Genomic DNA, 18729 nt, shown 5'->3' on the forward strand with positions numbered 1-18729 from the left:
TAAAGAAATCTATATAAACTATACTAGATCATCACCCTTGATCCCAAAGTTGCTTGGGAACCAGAAGAACCAGATATCAGAACTTTCCAAAAGTGAATGAAGTATCTGCTGAACTCAAGATAGGACTGGATGAGAAATATATTTTATTACTGATAAGACTTATAATGTACTTAAAGAAATCTATATAAACTATACACCTTTGATGCAGTCCAAGGGTAACTGTATAGAATACAACTGCGATGTGTAGATGCTGTAATCATAGGTGGTAAAACTCCAGATCTCGGGTACTAGTCCATATTTCGATAAACGGACAGGAACAAAGCAGTTATTGGCGGGTGCCACTCACTGCTTTTCCCACCCACTGTCCTCATAGGCTGATATGCCTGCGGTGTTTATCCCCACTTGCTGCTGTTTTAAAATCCCTACCAAAGCTAAGAAACCCCCTTCCTCAATGACACAAAACAATCAGAAGTACCTTCACAATAATCACCCAATCACAGAACTCGACTGTACAATCATTCCATTCTACGACCATGCCCACAGCATGGAGACAAGTGATACCCAAATAATGGAGTTTAGTCATCATAGGTAATCTCTAAGCTACAAGTCTATCTGGGAAGACCACAGCAGATCTCACAGACAATTCTCACTTTGAGTCATCAATGAAGACAGGCAAGGAATCAGAGTAGTCAGCTGAATGTTCAGCACAGAGTTGCAGATAGAAGGTGCCGTGTGTTGTTGTTATTTAGTTTTTAGGAGCATTAGCAACTAAGGCCATATTGCTTCGGGGATATTCAGTGGTCATTCCTTGACCTTTCCGCATTGACCGTATTTGGTGGTCACGGGCTTGAACACTGGTGGTGTGTGTGTCCCCTATTATTAATGGAGAAACTGAATGATAGTAGCTAAGTGTGCTAGGGCAGAAGGGAGTAAATAGTAGGCGGTGACATCTACTGATGTTAAGATCTTTGAGTTGCTCTAAAATGTGAATACCAAAGGGATGGTTGGCCATCTGTCAGGTGTCAAAGATTTTCCCAGTGTGCCTTGAAAACAAATTTCCATGGGAGGTGGTCCAGCAGCATTTTATTTTAAAAGCATACTGTAGCAACAACTGCTTTCACTAAAGTGACAGAGACTGTTCATTTATGGACAGGAGATATTCAGAATGCTACAGTAGCAATGCAAATCAGCTAATAGTGAACTGAGTTTAGCCATCACAGTAAACTGTTTCTATTGGAATGAGCAGAAGCCTGGAAAACAAGATGCAGGATATTTCATAGACTGCTGGGAGTCATTGTGGTACAAGTAAACGCATGGGATGTGTTAGGGTGCTAAGAATAGGAACAGGTGCATGTATACTTGCGTGTACACCAATGCTAGGAGTTTGGAAAATAAATTTGATGAATTTGAGGCACTGCTCAAAGCATCAAAGGCAGATATTGCTAGGATATCAGAGACATGGTGTCACACAGATATGCTGGACAGTGCAGTGTCGAATCAGTTTGGTGTGACATAAGCATTGGAAGATCAAAATTGAGAGTAGGAGTGTGCTATAGGCCTAATGACTCTGATGAGTATAATAAGAAACTGTACAGGGAAATAGAATGGGCCAGTAAATCAGAGAGTCTTATAATGGGGGATTTTAATTTCCCAGATATTGACTGGAATTTGTGGGTTGGTCACACACACTAGCAAGGCTTTTGTGGATTTATTGGATGATTGTTTTCTACATCATTTCTACTTCATGCATTAAGAATCTGAAGATAAAGGAACCACTAGGGGGCAGTGATCACAGTGTGCTGAAGTGGGATTTACCCAAAGAGCTAACTACCATCAGGGGTAAAGGGAAAGGTTATTGCTTTCGTAAAGGCAATTACGATGGTCTGAGACAGTATTTAAATTCTGTACAGTGGGACCAACTGATGATGTTACCAACAGCAAATTCAAAATGGGAAGCATTCAAAGAACTTATCTTGGAAGCTACTAGGCTTTACATACCAATTAATAAATATTATTCGAGGTTTACGCCTAAATGGATGTCAAATGAACTAATGAGACACATGGCAGAGAAGAAAAATGCATGGGATACATATAAAAAAACACGTGACACAGAAGCCTATGATAGATATAAGTTGGTCTGTAACCAAGTCACAAAGGAGGTTAGGCAGGCAAAGGCAGATTATGAGAAATCTTTGGCAAATGATACAAAGAAAAATAGCAAAGAGTTCTTTACTTATGTAAACTCTAGAAGGAAGGGGATGAATCAGATTGGTCCACTTGATATCGATGGTTCAACTGTTGATGATCCTGCTCAGGTAGCTAACAAACTAAATGAATATTTTGCATCGACATTCACACATGAAGAGTTACTCAGCGAGGGGGAATGCCAGAGGTGTATTCGACTCTGGCAATAAGCTAGATAATCTTGTAATAACTGAGAGTAAAGTGGAGGAGAAATTGTTGAAGATAAACATAAGAAAGGCACCTGTGGTGGATGGGATCTATCCAGTTATATTAAAGGAGGCAGCAAAGGAATTAAGTAAACCCTTAGCCATAATTATGAGAGCTTCCTTGGGCTCAGGGGAGGTACCCATAGACTGGAGATGTGCAAACGTGACCCCAATTCACAAAGGAGGAACAAAGGCTGACACAAGTAATTATAGACCTGTGAGTTTAACTTTTGTTCCAGGAAAATTAATGGAGGCACTGGTTAAAGAAGCACTGCAGGATCATCTAGACAAGACTTCAGTTATAGCTTGGACACAGCATGGTTTTGTTAAGGGGAAGTCTTGCCTGACCAATTTGATTGGATACTATGATGCAGTCACAAAAGAACCGGATGTAGAGAATAACTTTGATATTATATACTTGGATTTTAGAAAGGCTTTTGATACTGTTGCACATGGAAGACTGCTGCACAAATTGGAGCAGTATGGCATTGGAGGCAAATTGCTGCTATGGATAAAGGGGTGGTTGAGGGGGAGAAGACAGAGTGGTAATCAATGGACACTGCTCATCGTGGACTAATGTTATTAGTGGAATCCCTCAGGGTTCAGTATTGGGTCCATTATTGTTTTCTGTATTTATAAATGATATTGATGATGGTATATCAAGCTTAAAGTCAAGTTTGCAGACGATACAAAGGTTGGCAGGGTTGTCAAGGACACTAATGACACTATGCTACTGCAACAGGATCTGGAAAGGTTGAGCAGATGGGCTGAGAGGTGGCAAATGAAGTTTAACATTGACAAATGTAAAATACTATATATGGGAAACAGCAACCCCAGAGCAACATATCAACTCTGTGGTACTACACTGACAGTGATAAAGAATGAAAAGGACCTGGGGTAATTGTGCAGCCAGATATGAAGTTCTCTGAGCAGTGCAGACAGGCTGCAAGAGTAACTCATGGTGTCTTTTCAATGATATACATGAATTTTTCTAGCAGGGATAAGGAGGTGATTATTGCCTTGTATAAGGCAATGGTCAGGCCACACCTTGAGTACTGTATACAGGTCTGGAGGACTCATTTCAAGAAGGATGTAGAGCTGATGGAACGAGTACAGAGAAGAGCAACAAGATTAGTGAATGGAACAAAGGGTTGCTCTTACGAGGAAAGACTTTTAAGTTTTGAAAATGACAGTGTCTGGAGACTAGGCACCAGCGAGGTGATCTGATAGAGGTGTATAAAGCCTTGAATGGTTTGAGCATGCTCAATGCTGATGGGATTCTTCCTCTTGCTCAGAATAATCACCTGAGAGGGCATAAATTCAAATTGAGAAAAGACAGATGTAGGATAGATGTGCGGAAATTTGCCTTTAGCCAGCGGGTAGTTGGTTGGTGGAACAGACTTCCATCCCTTGTTGTGGAAGTTGATAGCCTAAATAAATTTAATGCTCAGCTGGACAGGTATTTCGAACGAACGGAGGGGTGAAGTGGAAGTTTGGGGTTTTTTTTTTTTTTTTTTTGGCTGATGCTCCATAAGCTTGCTATCTTGAATTATATGCCTCTACTAATGCTAATGCTATTGGATGCATAGTGGGACCCATGGTCTGGCTTATGTCGGACAAGTACATAATAAAAGCAAAGGAAGGTACAACAATCTGCTTCCCACATTACATGAGAAGGCAAAAGGAATTTTGATATCGGACACAGACAGATTGGCTCTTGAGAATTTCCTAATAAATATAGGCAGGTTTCCTCGTAGACCATGATTATGGAGGTCACGGAGAATGTCATAACGCCAAGTAGTATCAAATGCCTTCTCTATATCTATGGAGACCATAACTAGGTGTTCGTTTTTCAAAAAGGCATTGTGAATTTCAGATTCAGCTTTAATCATCAGATCTGAGGACGACATGTTTTGGCGAAAGCCATGCTGACTATTACTTATTAGATTTTTGCTTTCAATGATCCAAGTGAGTCAACTGTGGATAATTTTTTTAAGAATTTTACCGAGGCAACTTGACAGAAATATTGGTCTGTAACTATTAGGACTGGAAGGATCTTTTCCATGGTCTGTAACTATTAGGACTGGAAGGATCTTTTCCAGGTTTCAAAAAGGCTAGAACTGTAGCATGGTGCCAAGAAGTCAGATAAACATTTTCCAGGAAGATTCAATTTAAGAAGACTAGCAGCAGTTGTAATTTTTTTTCATCAAGGTGCTGTAACATAACATAATATATCCCATCTGGCCCAGAGGCACTGTTGTGTCTGATGGCTTGCAAAAGTTCACAGTATTGGAGAAGTTTGAAAGTTGATGGGTCTCTGTTCTGTGGTGGTCTTAGTACTCTGAAACTGCGGAGTGTAGGTGGAAGCAGCTGAGACTTGAGCAAAAGTTTTGCCAAAGGCATTTGCTATATTCAGGGGAGCAGAGAGTTCTAGCCCATTGCAAGAAAGAATTGGGGAGGAAACAGTTGGAAACTTCCCAGAAAGCTGCCTAATTTTCTTCCATATAAATCTTTGGTTAGTGTTTCTATTGATAGTTGATGCAAACCAAGTCCAAGAATCTTTCTTGGATTGTCTTTGAATGAGACGTGCTTTTGCCCTTAGCTTCTTGTAGTTAATAAGATTAACTGTAGTTGGAGTTCAACAAAATAAATTCCACACTTTATTTTTTTTCTTTCTTCGCTTTTGTGCGTTCCTCATTCCACCAACAGTTTAAGTGTTGTCAGTTCTGGGGATTCGATAATGGAATTGAGCATTTAGCTGCAAATAAAAGTTGGGATGTGATATAATCGGTAACTTCATTCATGGGCTGTAGTTGTATAATTTTTTTGTCCAGTGATTGCTGACTGAAATTTTTTCCAATTAGCTTTAGATAATTTCCATTTCCTGCAGAGTTGGTCTAATGGTGGTTGTGTAGTGATCAGATTACAAACAATTCAAAAATGATCGCTTCCAAATGGGATCATACAGAGTGGACCATTGCATGACTGAAAACAGTATCGGGGAGCAAATCGATAGGTCAATTGCAGAAGTCTGTTCAGTAGGTAACTGTATATGGGTGTACGAGGCATTATTAAGAAGAGTGAGGTTTTGTTTTTCCAGTAAAGTTTCAATCATTCGGCCGCATCTGTCTAATTTAGATGATCCTAATAAAGGGTGATGGCCATTGACATCCCCTAGCAGGCAGATAGGGGAGGGTAGATGTATTAAAAGTTCTTCAAGATCATTATAAGAGTAGGTATGATTTGGTGGGAGATAGACTGAGACTCGTGTTAAAACAATCTGAGTAATCAGATGCACAGCAACGGCTTCAATTTGGATTTGGAGAGTGATTTGCCTAGCCGGAATCTTTGAGTTAATTAATAGCTACACCACCATGAGCAGAATTGGATCTCGTCTATAGATTGAGTAGTTTTTTATGGAAATGGAAATTTGAGGAGTTAAATAGGTTTCTTGCAGGCAGAAACCAACTGGAGAGTAGTGGTTAATTAAGTATTGAATGTCGTCAATGTTGCCATGAAAGCCTCTGCAATTCCACTGCAAAATATAAGGCATTACTTGAATTTAGAAGAAGCAGCTGTACCTGATGTGCCTGTCTTATGGCACTCAGGCTTCAGTTTATCTCTTTTTGGAAAGGTAGTCCGATCAGTGCCCATATCTTCTGCAAAAATTTCCAGAATCGGATCTTCCTGTTTGAACAAGTACTCTGCATCCATCGATGTGTCCTGAATAATCTTTTTTGAAGTAGAACTATGATTATTTGAAGTAGTAGCAATCACTGCAGAGGAGGAGATTTTGCTGGTATTATAAGTGGCATATTACTTGCTTGGTCTGAGTGCTTAAGGGGATTGGAATGTTGCTGAGAGGACAGCCTGAGCCCAGTTGGAGATTGATATGTTTGATGGAACGGTAACATCAGTTTGAGTGGCTATTGTTTGAAATTTTTGAGCAATATTGGCATTGGTAGGTTTAGGTATAGTAGGTACAATTAATTTTCTGCTCCTGCCTCCCCACCATGGGGTGGCAGGAGCAGCGTGTGGTGTGAACAAGCGAAATTAGTAGGAGATAGTCTATAAAATATGAAAAATAAAGAAAGGTTACTTTCCTTCTTTGCTCTCTACCAGCACTTTTGATACAAGAGCTGCTATTAAATAAAATGATTTATTAAGGATAGGAACATAAAAGAGAACTAAAATTCACCTTTAAGAAAATCACAGCGAAAGCACAGAGAAATCGCTCGGTCACAATCACTTGGCCAGTGTATACAGTAATTTCACTGCCCCAACTCTGCAAGCTGGTGACTGGAAGGAGTCCGAGTAGTATGTAAGCAGGAGGGCATTGTTAAGGCCATGTTATATCAAGGAGATGGGTAAATTTTTTCTGTGTGCACCATACTTAAAAATTTCAATAATTCAAACACATTCTTCCCTTCTAATTTTACTTTATCTAGTGACTGCATAATGAATAGTCAAACTGATAGAACAAACTTATCTGCAAAAATATCTAAACCTCTCAAAAAAGTTCCTCGTCATTTCACAAATATAAGTACAGTCAGCCCTGGTATAACACGTGTTTACACTACATGAACTTGAGGAGTCTGCTGACGAGGCTACTAGTGACGGTCGTGTTCAAAGCCGCTAAGTGGATTTTTCTTATTTATTGATTTGAAATTATTGTTTTTCTAAAACTTTTGATTTAAATTTAGTAGTACAGTGGTACCTTGGTTTGCGAGCATAATTCGTTCCGGAAACGTGCTCGTAATCCAAAGCACTCGTATATCAAAGCGAATTTCCCCATAAGAAATAATGGAAACCCAGATGATTTGTTCCAAAACTCAAAAATATTCATATACTGTAAAAATGATTAATACAAAATACATACCTTTTTATATTTTTAATATTTAAATTTAATATACATAAAGCAATCGAATTTATTAATTATTGGGTAGGACGACTTTCACTGTCTCTAACGGAATCACTGCTATCTGTTGACTTTTTCTTTTTGTGCGACTTTAACCAAGGAATCTTTCCAATGACACTTGCTTTTGCCTCCTTTTGAGGATTTCACGGAAATCAGATTCATCGCTCGCACTATTACAAAACGAGGAGGCACGCTTGATACACATAAACAAAGCTGCACGCGTGTAGCCCGGTGGGCCGGAGGCCGGTGTGATTTTGGCCATAAACCGTAGTATGAGGCCACTATAAGTTTTCCCGGGTAAGAATTTTTGACCCAGTCCGCCTCTGTTTATCGATATTGCTTTTTTTTTTCTCTCTGAATCTGCAGTGTCTTCGCCAGGATGCTTCCTTTTCACACCTTTTAATTATTTTACTCATTTTTAGGGAATAAAGCACAATTACAAAACGAGGAGGCACGCTTGATACACATAAACAAAGCTGCGCGTGTAGCAACTGAATAAACAACACCGTAAAGGCAGAGACAACTCTATTAACACCTCACATTTTACTAAAGCACATTTCTAGGGGTTACTACCATAAAACAATAAAAACAATTTCTAGTTTCTTGCGAGTGGAATCTGTTATGAACTGGTCGTAAACTCGATCTAATTGCATTTGCGATTATACCGATAGCTGGAATTGTGTTGGTTTTTACGTTATTATGGTGAAATGTGTTTCCCCTTCACTGATATAAAAACCATAAATACATTTTCAAAATCTCCTCTGTTATACGAGGACTGACTGTACTCGTATTGCAAGACCTCGCTCGTTTATCAAGTTAAAATTTATTAAAAATTTTTGCTCGTCTTGCAAAACACTCGCATACCAAGTTACTCGTAATCCAAGGTACCACTGTATAACATTATTTTGTGATTTTTTGATTAATTTGGTGTATTTATTCTTTACTCGGCCTTGTAAAAGTATCGGTAAGGGTTTCCACGTGTTCGTAACTACCATTACCGTTAGTAACTTTCCCGCCATTGTGATACCGTACTAGATATACCGTAGGTTATATACCGTACTAGATAGCGTTAGTTGAACTTCGTTAACAGTTAAATTGTACGTTTAAATAAATACATATAACGACTTAGATTACAAACGTAATATAATTAATAACATAACATAATTAATTAATAAATTAATAGAATCATGACTCAGACCAGAGCAGCAAAGCAAAAGGCTCAAGCTAATGGAAGTGCTGTGGCTCAGAGCAGAACTGAGGGGGGGCAGTTGTCCTCTGACTCACAGCCTTATAAAATGCACTGTTTGCTTGATGTTTGCAGAGCAATCGGGTACGGGACATGATACTGCCAAGGGGGATGTCTTTGTGTGTGCGCGATGCAAGGAGTGTATCGATATCAGGCAACAACTCGGCGTTCTTGTGGGCCTATATGAGAGCTTGAAGGACAGGGTGGATGCCCTCGAAGAAACTAAATTGAGGGGCCCATCAAGCTCTCAGCTGCCCACATCAACGCCAGAGCTTGCACTTGGGCATCGCGTGACACAGAGACAACCCCTAAGGCAGAATGCGCTGGTCCCGAAGGAACTAGTAGTTGTTGGTGACTCTATTGTCAGGGAAACGGGGAACATGCTTTGTAAAAAAGATAGGTGGAACAGGACCAGGGTATGTCTGCCAGGGGCAAAGGTTGATGACGTTGTAGAGCGAATATCATCTTTTAAGGGCACAAAAGGTGATATAGTTGTACACGTTGGCACTAATAATATTAAGAGTAGGAGACCGGCAGAATTACTTAACAAGTACAGGTCACTGTTGAACAAAAGCCGAGAATTAGGGTTGAATTTGAAAGTGTCTGCAATTCTGCCCAGACACGATAGGAGGGAGTATATGATGAGAGCCTTGTCGATCAATTCGGCCCTGGAAAGATTGTGCAAGGCTCAAGGGGTAGAATTTTTTTCAGCCTGGACTGTACTTGTTAACAGGAGAGATTGCTTCTACAGGGATGGGATACACTTAAATAGAAAGGGTGCAAGAATATTTGCTGATGCTATCGAGGCAGTGTTAGGTGGGTCGGAAAACTGCTAGCTTGGGGGGAGACAAAGACCAATATATTGACAGTAGCCACTGGCAGAGGTGAAAGAGATTCTTGCACTGCTTCTATTAGAATGAGCAGAAGCCTGAAAAACAAGATGCATGGTATTTCAGAGACTGCTGGGAGCCATTGCGGTACAAGTAAACACATGGGTTGTGTTAGGGTAGCTAAGAATAGAAACAGGTGCAGGTATACTTGTGTGTACACCAATGCTAGGAGTTTAGTAAATAAATTTGATGAATTTGAGGTTTTGCTCAAAACATCGAAGGCAGATATTGTTGGGATATCAGAGACGTGGTGTCACACAGATATAAGGGATGCAGAACTGCAATTTGGGGAGTACAACGTCTACAGAAAGGATAGACAGGATAGGAAGGGAGGAGGGGTTATGTTATTAGTTAAGAAACACATAAAAACCAAGGAAGTGAAGCCATTCGACATCGCTGGACAGTGCAGTGTGGAGTCAGTTTGGTGTGACATAAACATTGGGAGATCAAAATTGAGAGTAGGAGTGTGCTATAGGCCTAATGACTCTGATGAGTATAATAAGGAACTGTACAGGGAAATAGAGTGGGCCAGTAAATCAGAGTGTCTTATAATGGGAGATTTTAATTTCCCAGATATTGACTGGAATTTGGGGGCTGGTTACTCACACACTAGCAGGACTTTTGTGGATTTATTGGATGATTGTTTTCTACATCAGCATGTTCGGGAGGCAACTAGAGGGAGTAATACTCTTGATTTGATTATCAGCAGTGATTCTTCATGCATTAAGAATCTGCAGATAAATGAACCACTAGGTGGCAGTGATCACAGTGTGCTGAAGTGGGATTTACTCAAAGAGGTAACTACCATTAGGGGTAAAGGGAAGGGTTATTGCTTCCGTAAAGGCGACTACGATGGACTGAGACAGTATTTAAATTCTATACAGTGGGACCAACTGATGATGTTACCAACAGCAAATTCAAAATGGGAAGCATTCAAAGAACTTATCTTGGAAGCTACTAGGCTTTACATACCAACTAAGAAATATTGTTCAAGGTTTAGGCCAAAATGGTTGTCAGATGAACTAATGAGGCATATGGCAGAGAAGAAAAATGCATGGAATACATACAAATTAACACATGACACAGAAGCCTATGATAGATACAAGTTGATATGCAACCAAGTTACAAAGGAGGTTAGGCAGGCGAAGGCAGATTACGAGAAATCCTTGGAAAGGGATGCAAAGAAAAACAGCAAAGAGTTCTTTACTTATGTAAACTCTAGAAGGAAGGGGATGAATCAGATTGGTCCACTTGATATTGATGGGTCAAGTGTTGATTATCCTGCTCAGGTAGCTAACAAACTAAATGAATATTTTGCATCGACATTCACACATGAGGAGTTATTCAGCGAGGGGAATGCCAGAGGTGTATTCAACTCTAGCAGTAAGCTACAGAATCTTGAAATAACTGGGAGTAAAGTGGAGGAGAAACTGTTGAAGATAAACACAAGAAAGGCACCCGGGGTGGATGGGATCTATCCAGTTATATTAAAGGAGGGAGCAAAGGAAGTAAGCAAACCCTTAGCCATAATTATGAGAGCTTCCTTGGACTCAGGGGAGGTACCCATAGACTGGAAATGTGCAAATGTGACCCCAATTCACAAAGGAGGATCAAAGGCTGACACAAGTAATTATAGACCTGTGAGCTTAACTTCTGTTCCAGGAAAATTAATGGAGGCACTGGTTAAAGAAGCACTGCAGGATCATTTAGACAAGACTTCAGTTATAGCTCAGACACAGCATGGTTTTGTTAAGGAGAAGTCTTGCCTGACCAACTTGATTGGATACTATGATGCAGTCAAAAAAGAACTGGATGCAGGGAATAACTTTGATATTATATACTTGGATCTTAGAAAGGCTTTTGATACTGTTGCACATGGAAGACTGCTACACAAATTGGAGCAGTGTGACATTGGAGGCAAATTGCTGCTATGGATAAAGGGGTGGTTGAGGGGGAGAAGACAGAGAGTGGTAATCAATGGACACTGCTCATCGTGGACTGATGTTATTAGTGGAGTCCCTCAGGGCTCAGTGTTGGGTCCATTATTGTTTTCTGTATTTATAAATGATATTGATGATGGTATATCGGGCTTAATGTCCAAGTTTGCAGACGATACAAAGGTTGGCAGGGTTGTCAAGGACACTACTGACACTATGCTGCTGCAACAGGATCTGGAAAGGTTGAGCAGATGGGCTGAGAGGTGGCAAATGAAGTTTAACATTGATAAATGTAAAGTACTACACATGGGAAACAGCAACCCCAGAGCAACGTATCAACTCTGTGGTACTACACTGACAGTGGTAGAGAATGAAAGGGACTTGGGGGTGGTTGTGCAGGCAGATATGAAGTTCTCTGAGCAGTGCAGACGGGCTGCAAGAGTAGCTCATGGAGTATTGTCAATGATATACAGGAATTTTTCCAGCAGGGATAAGGAGGTGATTATTCCATTGTATAAGGCGATGGTCAGGCCACACCTAGAGTACTGTATACAGGTCTGGAGACATCATTTCAAGAAAGATGTAGAGCTGCTGGAACGAGTACAGAGAAGGGCAACAAGATTAGTGAATGGAACAAAGGGGTGCTCTTACGAAGAAAGGCTTAAGTTTTGCAAATTACAGTGTTTGGAGACTAGGCACCAGCGAGGTGATCTGATAGAGGTGTATAAAGCCTTGAATGGTTTAAGCATGCTCAATGCTGATGGGATTCTTCCTCTAGCTCAGAAAAATCACCTGAGAGGGCATAAATTCAAACTGAGGAAAGACAGATGTAGGATAGACGTGCGGAAATTTGCCTTTAGCCAGCGGGTGGTTGGTTGGTGGAACAGACTTCCATCCCTTGTGGTGGAGGTTGATAGCCTAAATAAGTTTAAGGCTCAGCTGGACAGGTATTTTGAACGAACAGAGGGGTGAAGTGGAAGTGGGGTTTTTTTTTTTTTTTTTTTGGCTGATGCTGCATAAGCTTGCTTTCTTGCATCAAATGCCTCTACTAATGCTAATGCTAACTCGATCATACATGATTTATAAATAGGGAAACGATGTAGCATATAACACAAACGGAATTCGCTTACGCACGATTCGCCTCTGCGTTTACAAGAAATGGCAGTCGAACATGGCAGAATCACCCAAACTGAACACAGAGAAGATTCTGAAATTTTATTTATTATTTATTTTTTTATGATTGAAGATTTCATGGAAGGGGAAACACATTTCACACAATAATGTAAAAACCCACAGAATTCCAGCTATCGGTATTATCATAAATGCAATTAGATCGACTTGACTATCCGTTTAGCAGGAACCCCCAATAAACCAGAAACTGCAAATTGTTTTTATTGTTTTATGGTAGTGACCCTCTTGAAATATGCTTTAGTAAAACATAAGCATGTAAAATGTCAGCATAGTGTGTTTCCACCTTTACTGCATTGTATATTCAGTTTCTACACAGGCACTGAGTTGTTTATTCAGTTGCTACTTGAGCACTGTGTTGTTTATGTTTAGCTTGCCTCCTCATTTTTGTTCTTTTTATATTTGTGCTCTATTCCCAAAAAATGAGTAAAATACTTGAAAGAAAGTGTTAAAAGGAAATGTCCTGGTGAAGATACTAGAGGTTCAGAGAGAAAAAGAAAAGCAAGGTCAATAGAAGAAAAATATGAAATTGTGAAGCGCTTTGAGCAGACTGAAAGTTTGTTTGTTTATGGGCTTTACAGCGCAAGGGCATCAAGGCCATAATGCGCCTAGCAGAATGAAAGAACATGTGATATTGTATGTGCTACAGGTCTAAACGATGCAAAGCTCAAAACAATTAGAAAGAATGCAGAAAAATAAAGCAACTTTCATAGCAAGAACAACTCAAAGTGTAACAAAATCAATTAGATTAAGATACAAAGAATTGGAAGAGATGGAACGCCTGTTATCTGTTTGGATAGAAGATCAAACAAAGAAGAAATCAGGAACAAGTGTGCTAAAAGCAAAAGCATTGGCAATTTTTGAAGACCTCAGAAATAAAGCTGAAAACTCTCCCTTTCTCAAGATTAGAAAACTCTCTCAAGATTAGAAGGCAGCATATCACAAATTGCTTGTATCAAAATCCCAAACTTCATTTGATGCCTACACTAAAGATCACAAAAACAGTAAAACAGTTATTAATCAGTCCAAACTTGATTTTAGCAGGTTAAGGGTAGAAAAAGTGCCTCGTGTCCAAATGGTAGTCAAGCATTCTAGTCTCTTGCTAAAGCTAGTGGCCATAACTTTTATCCATCAATACTCCCACCTCTGTTACAACCAAATGGTTCTATTACATCCTCAGCTAAAGACAAAGCAGACTTAATAGTTAACTAATTTTTTTTCTAACTTTTACCAACAATCTTGGTAAATTACTCAATCATACACAATACACTCCACTTAATGCATCTCAGGATCTTCCAACAGAAAGATATTAGAATCTCTGCCATCCAACTATTCTGAACAACTCTGATGCCAAGAAATCTCCAGGTCCTGATTGCAAAGCTGCAGTGGTCTCAAAACCTGTGCTCCTGTTCAGTGTCGCTTTTTTTACACTTCAGCTTGTTCCTGAAAAGGCTGACAAATCTATCCCTTCCATTTATCATCTCATTGAACTTACCTCTACTCTTGCCAAATTAATAGAGAAAATTTAAACTGTCTTGAAACTTTCCATCTGATCAATAATTGCCAATATGGTGTAAGCTTCGCTTTCACTATTATTTACAAGGCTTTGTTGTTATTTGGTTTTTAGGAGCATTAGTAACTAAGGCCATATTGCTCCGGGAATATGCGGTGGTCATTCCCTGACCTTTCTGCATCCTCCGTATTTGGTGGTGACGGGCTCGAACCCCGGTCTAATCAAGAAGCGTGTGCTACGCACTGCTGCTCCTTCCCACCTGGCTAAGGAGGTGCCTATTTTATTTACAAGGTGCTGGCTGGCACGCCAAATTTGTAAGCACCTGCTTTTCTTATTGTATTTATAGTGAGAAGGCTTACTTCAATTTTTAATAAGGTAACACTTGTTATCTTTTGGGCCACTGACTGCGTCAAAAAATTCAGGATTACTTATACCTATTGCTAGAAAATTGAGTGAGGCAATGAACAACATATCTGATAAACTTAACAAGTTTAATTAAAGTACAAACATATTTATACAAATATTTATCCACAATCCTTCCCTATTATGGAAGTTTCCTCTAACAACGATTAGAACAATTTCATTTAGAATACTCTTTTCTAATCCAATTTACAATTTGACTAAAAAGTTCATTACTATCTCAAACTTTGTTAGCTCAGCAATTCCTTACGCTAAACCAACTAATAGTACTTTTAGGACTTCAGAATGCCCTTCCTGTCCAAATAGTAGGATTAGAAATAATACCAAACAGTACTTACAATGAGCTATATTTTTAAATGTTTTAGGATCAGCGCCTTGACCTTCCCACACCTTCTGTGACGACTTTCTCATCTAATATCCGGCTTCTAAATTCCATTCTTCCTCTTGTTTCTAACACGATACCTCTTGGCTGCCTGAAACCTAAGTGACTGAATAACCCTTCTCCTTGGCTGGGAATTTCTCCTTTGTAGAAATTCAGCAAACAGCTTGCTGCTTCCCGACTATCTCCAATAACTTCACGAACACTCTTTGTAAGACCTGACTACTTCTCAAGAACTCCTCCTCACTAACACTAATTATCGCCGCTATCATTAACTCTGTTACTAAAACTCTTCTCCCTTCTCTCTCCACTCTTGTACTGCTCTATTAACTCTCCATTATCACCATTAACCCTCACGCCTTATCACTACTACCTTATCACTCCATTAACACAACACTACCCTACTTTTAACTCCTCTCTTCTTTCCGAAGTCCCTCCTTATATATACCGTCGACATCCCGGCATTCCCGAGCCCTTTATGCAGTTCCCAAAATTTCCAAAAATAGCCTAACCTACTCTTTTCAAAGAAAAAATCCACAAAGTTTATTTTAAATCCATAATGAGATTGCAGATCTTCTACAAGGAAAAATTACAGTAAATTATTAGCATTTGTCCAATTTTACAAAAATTAGCAGGTCTCAACTACTCAAGTTGTCTGTCCAACTGTCAATTCACTGGTGATACTAGAAGTAGTCCAAAGATGAGTAACATATTGGCTTATGTTACTGATGTGGACAAATTTGATGGAAAAATATGGTTAAAATCAAGCAGTTGCTCTTGACATTTCTAAGGCCTTTGATCATGTGTGGCATTTCTGTCTTCTACATTCTCACTAATGTTCATATGCCCCAAGTCTCAGTTCTTTCTCTCCCTCTTTTTCTTTTGTATATTAATGACCTTCTACTAACTAAAACAAACAAAAAACACCCTATACATTTTGCTGATGATAGCACGCTAACACCAAACCTTCTAAGTTTGAAAAATTTCACCCTACACAAATAGCTTCAACTTCTAGAATATCCACCATCAATTCCTCAAATCATCAAGTAATTCTACAAATTGGGTTCAGAAAACAGTTTCCGTCAATCCTTCTGAAACTCAGTTCTGTCTTATTTATCACAAAAAAAATAAAAAGTGTCAACCAAAAACAATTATATAACTTTAAAATAATAAGTTGATTATGTTAATGCAGTTTAAAGCATTCTCACCTTATTGATAGGGATAACAAGGACCGGCGGGGAATGTGCTGCATCTTCCAATTTAGCCCAGAAAGAAAGTTGGAAATTTCGGAGTACACACCACATCCGTCGACAACCACTTATATTGCCCACTTGCTATAAAAATAAAACAAAAATGTAATTAAAGGATACATTTATTATATTTTTTTCTAGGAAAAATACCACGAAAATGTTATAAATTATTTATTATTGTTGTGGGTTTAAGGTGCATCAGCAACTTAGACCATATTGCACCATTGTGTATTAACCCACAGAATTCCAGCTATATTAATGGGCCAATTTCTATCTTGTGTGGACTGAAAAATCCAGATAACTCATGGGGAAACCTTACTCCCCATTCCCAATACTAACTATGACTAACTATGGCCTTAGCTGATGAAAACTTTAGAAATTCCTCCAATTGTCAATGAGAATCAAACTCAGACCTTTCCAAATGAGTGACAAAACCACTAATATTGCCATGGAGGTTGAATCATTTGACGTATGAAAGTAATACAGGTTGCCAAAATGACTATTAAAGGAACTTTTGTTGTAATTATTTTGGTATTTATGCTGCAACAGTATATGGATGGATGTTAATGGTACACTACCGGCATCTAGAGGCCATAGTGTGCAGAGCCCAGTTTCTTGTACGATCAAAGGATTAGCATCCTGTACTAAAACGTTGTTAGACCATAGGTTAAAGTTAAAAATCAATGAGAAGGTATATAGCATCAGGTACACAATAAAATAGAATACAATTAAACTGAATGGTATAAATTGGTTTTCTTTAAAAAGGTGAAAATATCACATACATTATCATCAGGTAAAATCTGAATATATATGGTGGTCATTTATAAAATGTGGACACTCAATTAATATAAGCTTAATAGTTTATGGTATAGTTTAGGGCTAAAGCCTCAGGTTATGTAAAGAGTTTAACTAATGTACAAGTTAGTGCAATTGCATCATTTCAGTACATAGCCAACTACTTAAATAGTTATAAATTGGCATCATTAAATATCTCATATTGTGTGAATACCACCTTCACAAAGAAAGAGTTGCCACGATATTGCACTACCTCGAATAAGTAACGCTTCACCATAGGAGAAGACTATTGTTATTTATTTTCAGCGGACACTATTGCCCATATGGCACCATTTTGAGCTTATTGGCTCCTCATCAGTGGGTGGGCAGGTATCCTGATGTTGCAGTTGATGACAACCCAGTTGTGAAGTATAAATCCACAATATGCTTCACAATTAGGTTGTCATCATTGCAACACTAGGGTACCTGCCCACCCACTGATGAGGAGCCAATAAGCTCCGAAACGGTGACATATGGGTGATGATCGCTGAGAATAAGTAACAACAGTCTTCTCCTATGGTGAAGCGTTACTTATTCAAGGTAGTGCAATATCGTGGCAACTCTATGTGAAGGTATTCACAATATGAGATATACTTAATGATGCCAATTTATAACTACTTAGGTAGTTGGCTATGTACTGAAATGATGCAATTGCATTAACTTGTACATTTGTATAAGCTTAATAGTTAAAACACTTTTACAATAGTCACCATAAAAGGGGTTCACAGCCTTGGTAAGAAGGTATGTGTCAAGTGGGTATGCCCAATACAGAGTTTAGTAGGAATAATTTCTTCTTTTCATATGTTGCATAGTCTGGAGGATCATGGCATAATTACAGGTTTAATTTGGCACAGTTTGTGTCCTGCATATGCCATAATGTTTGCCAATATTCAAGGCATGTACGATAATTAAATAGGTCTATATTCTGTATATGGGATGAAAAAATCATATCTATTCAAGGACCTAGCTGATTTCACTGCCTCATCTGCCATATAATTTCCTTCAATTCCAACTTGACTGGGGATCCAAAAGAACTGAACATCTGACCCCAATTACAAAAGAGGGCAAGGCAGGGCAGAGCATTTTGCAGACCCAGTATAGAACTGGATGGGTATTATACTGAGTACCTATTAGAGCTTGTAAAGTACTCAAGGAGTAGTTGCATAAAATACACTTCAGATACTGCATAGTTTGAATTATGCAAGTTCTCAATGCAAGTTCTGTTGCATGACTGCAATATTCAAGAGGAATCTGACATGACATGACATGATGTTGCATGGTAAGAAAGCTGCTGATCCAACTGAGGATTTGGATTTTAAACCAGCTTAAATTGACAGGAAGTCAGAAAACCAAGTTTGGTAGGCAGCAGGAAGTTTGTGATAGACTACTGATGGTGTATTTACCTTTTCCCAATTCTGTAGGAAGTCAAAGGCTGGAGAACGAATACTCTAAGGAGGCAAGGGCTGTGCAGATGAAGGTGCAACAAGGTTCTGTTGTCAAGCTAAAATTAAGAAGGAACTCTGAAACCCGAATGCCAAAACAGGTTAACCCTAGGACAAGCTGCATTAAGATTTTCTCAGTATGTTTCAAAGACTACCATGTGGAGTGTTCTTCCAATATTTCAGTTTAATTTGTGGGTTGGTCACTCGCACACTAGCAAGGCTTTTGTGGATTTATTGGATGATTGTTTTCTACATCAGCATG

The 18729-nt window shown here is 39.0% G+C and overlaps 1 protein-coding gene across 6 annotated transcripts in view; it reads right to left on the bottom strand.

Moving 5' to 3' along the window:
- LOC150078345 (rhotekin-2-like) overlaps positions 1 to 18729 on the bottom strand; it is a 322298-nt gene that overhangs the window by 29112 nt on the left and 274457 nt on the right. For all 6 annotated transcript variants that reach the window (XM_090385333.1, XM_090385330.1, XM_090385335.1 and 3 more), the window contains one exon: positions 16150 to 16275. In XM_090385333.1, coding sequence (XP_090241459.1) covers positions 16150 to 16275 — 126 coding nt within the window. The remainder of the gene's footprint in view (positions 1 to 16149; positions 16276 to 18729) is intronic.

Source organism: Mastigoproctus giganteus, chromosome 11 (assembly GCF_048544385.1).
Source record: "Mastigoproctus giganteus isolate SK-2022 chromosome 11, ASM4854438v1, whole genome shotgun sequence".
NCBI classification, from domain to species: Eukaryota; Metazoa; Arthropoda; class Arachnida; order Uropygi; family Thelyphonidae; genus Mastigoproctus; species Mastigoproctus giganteus.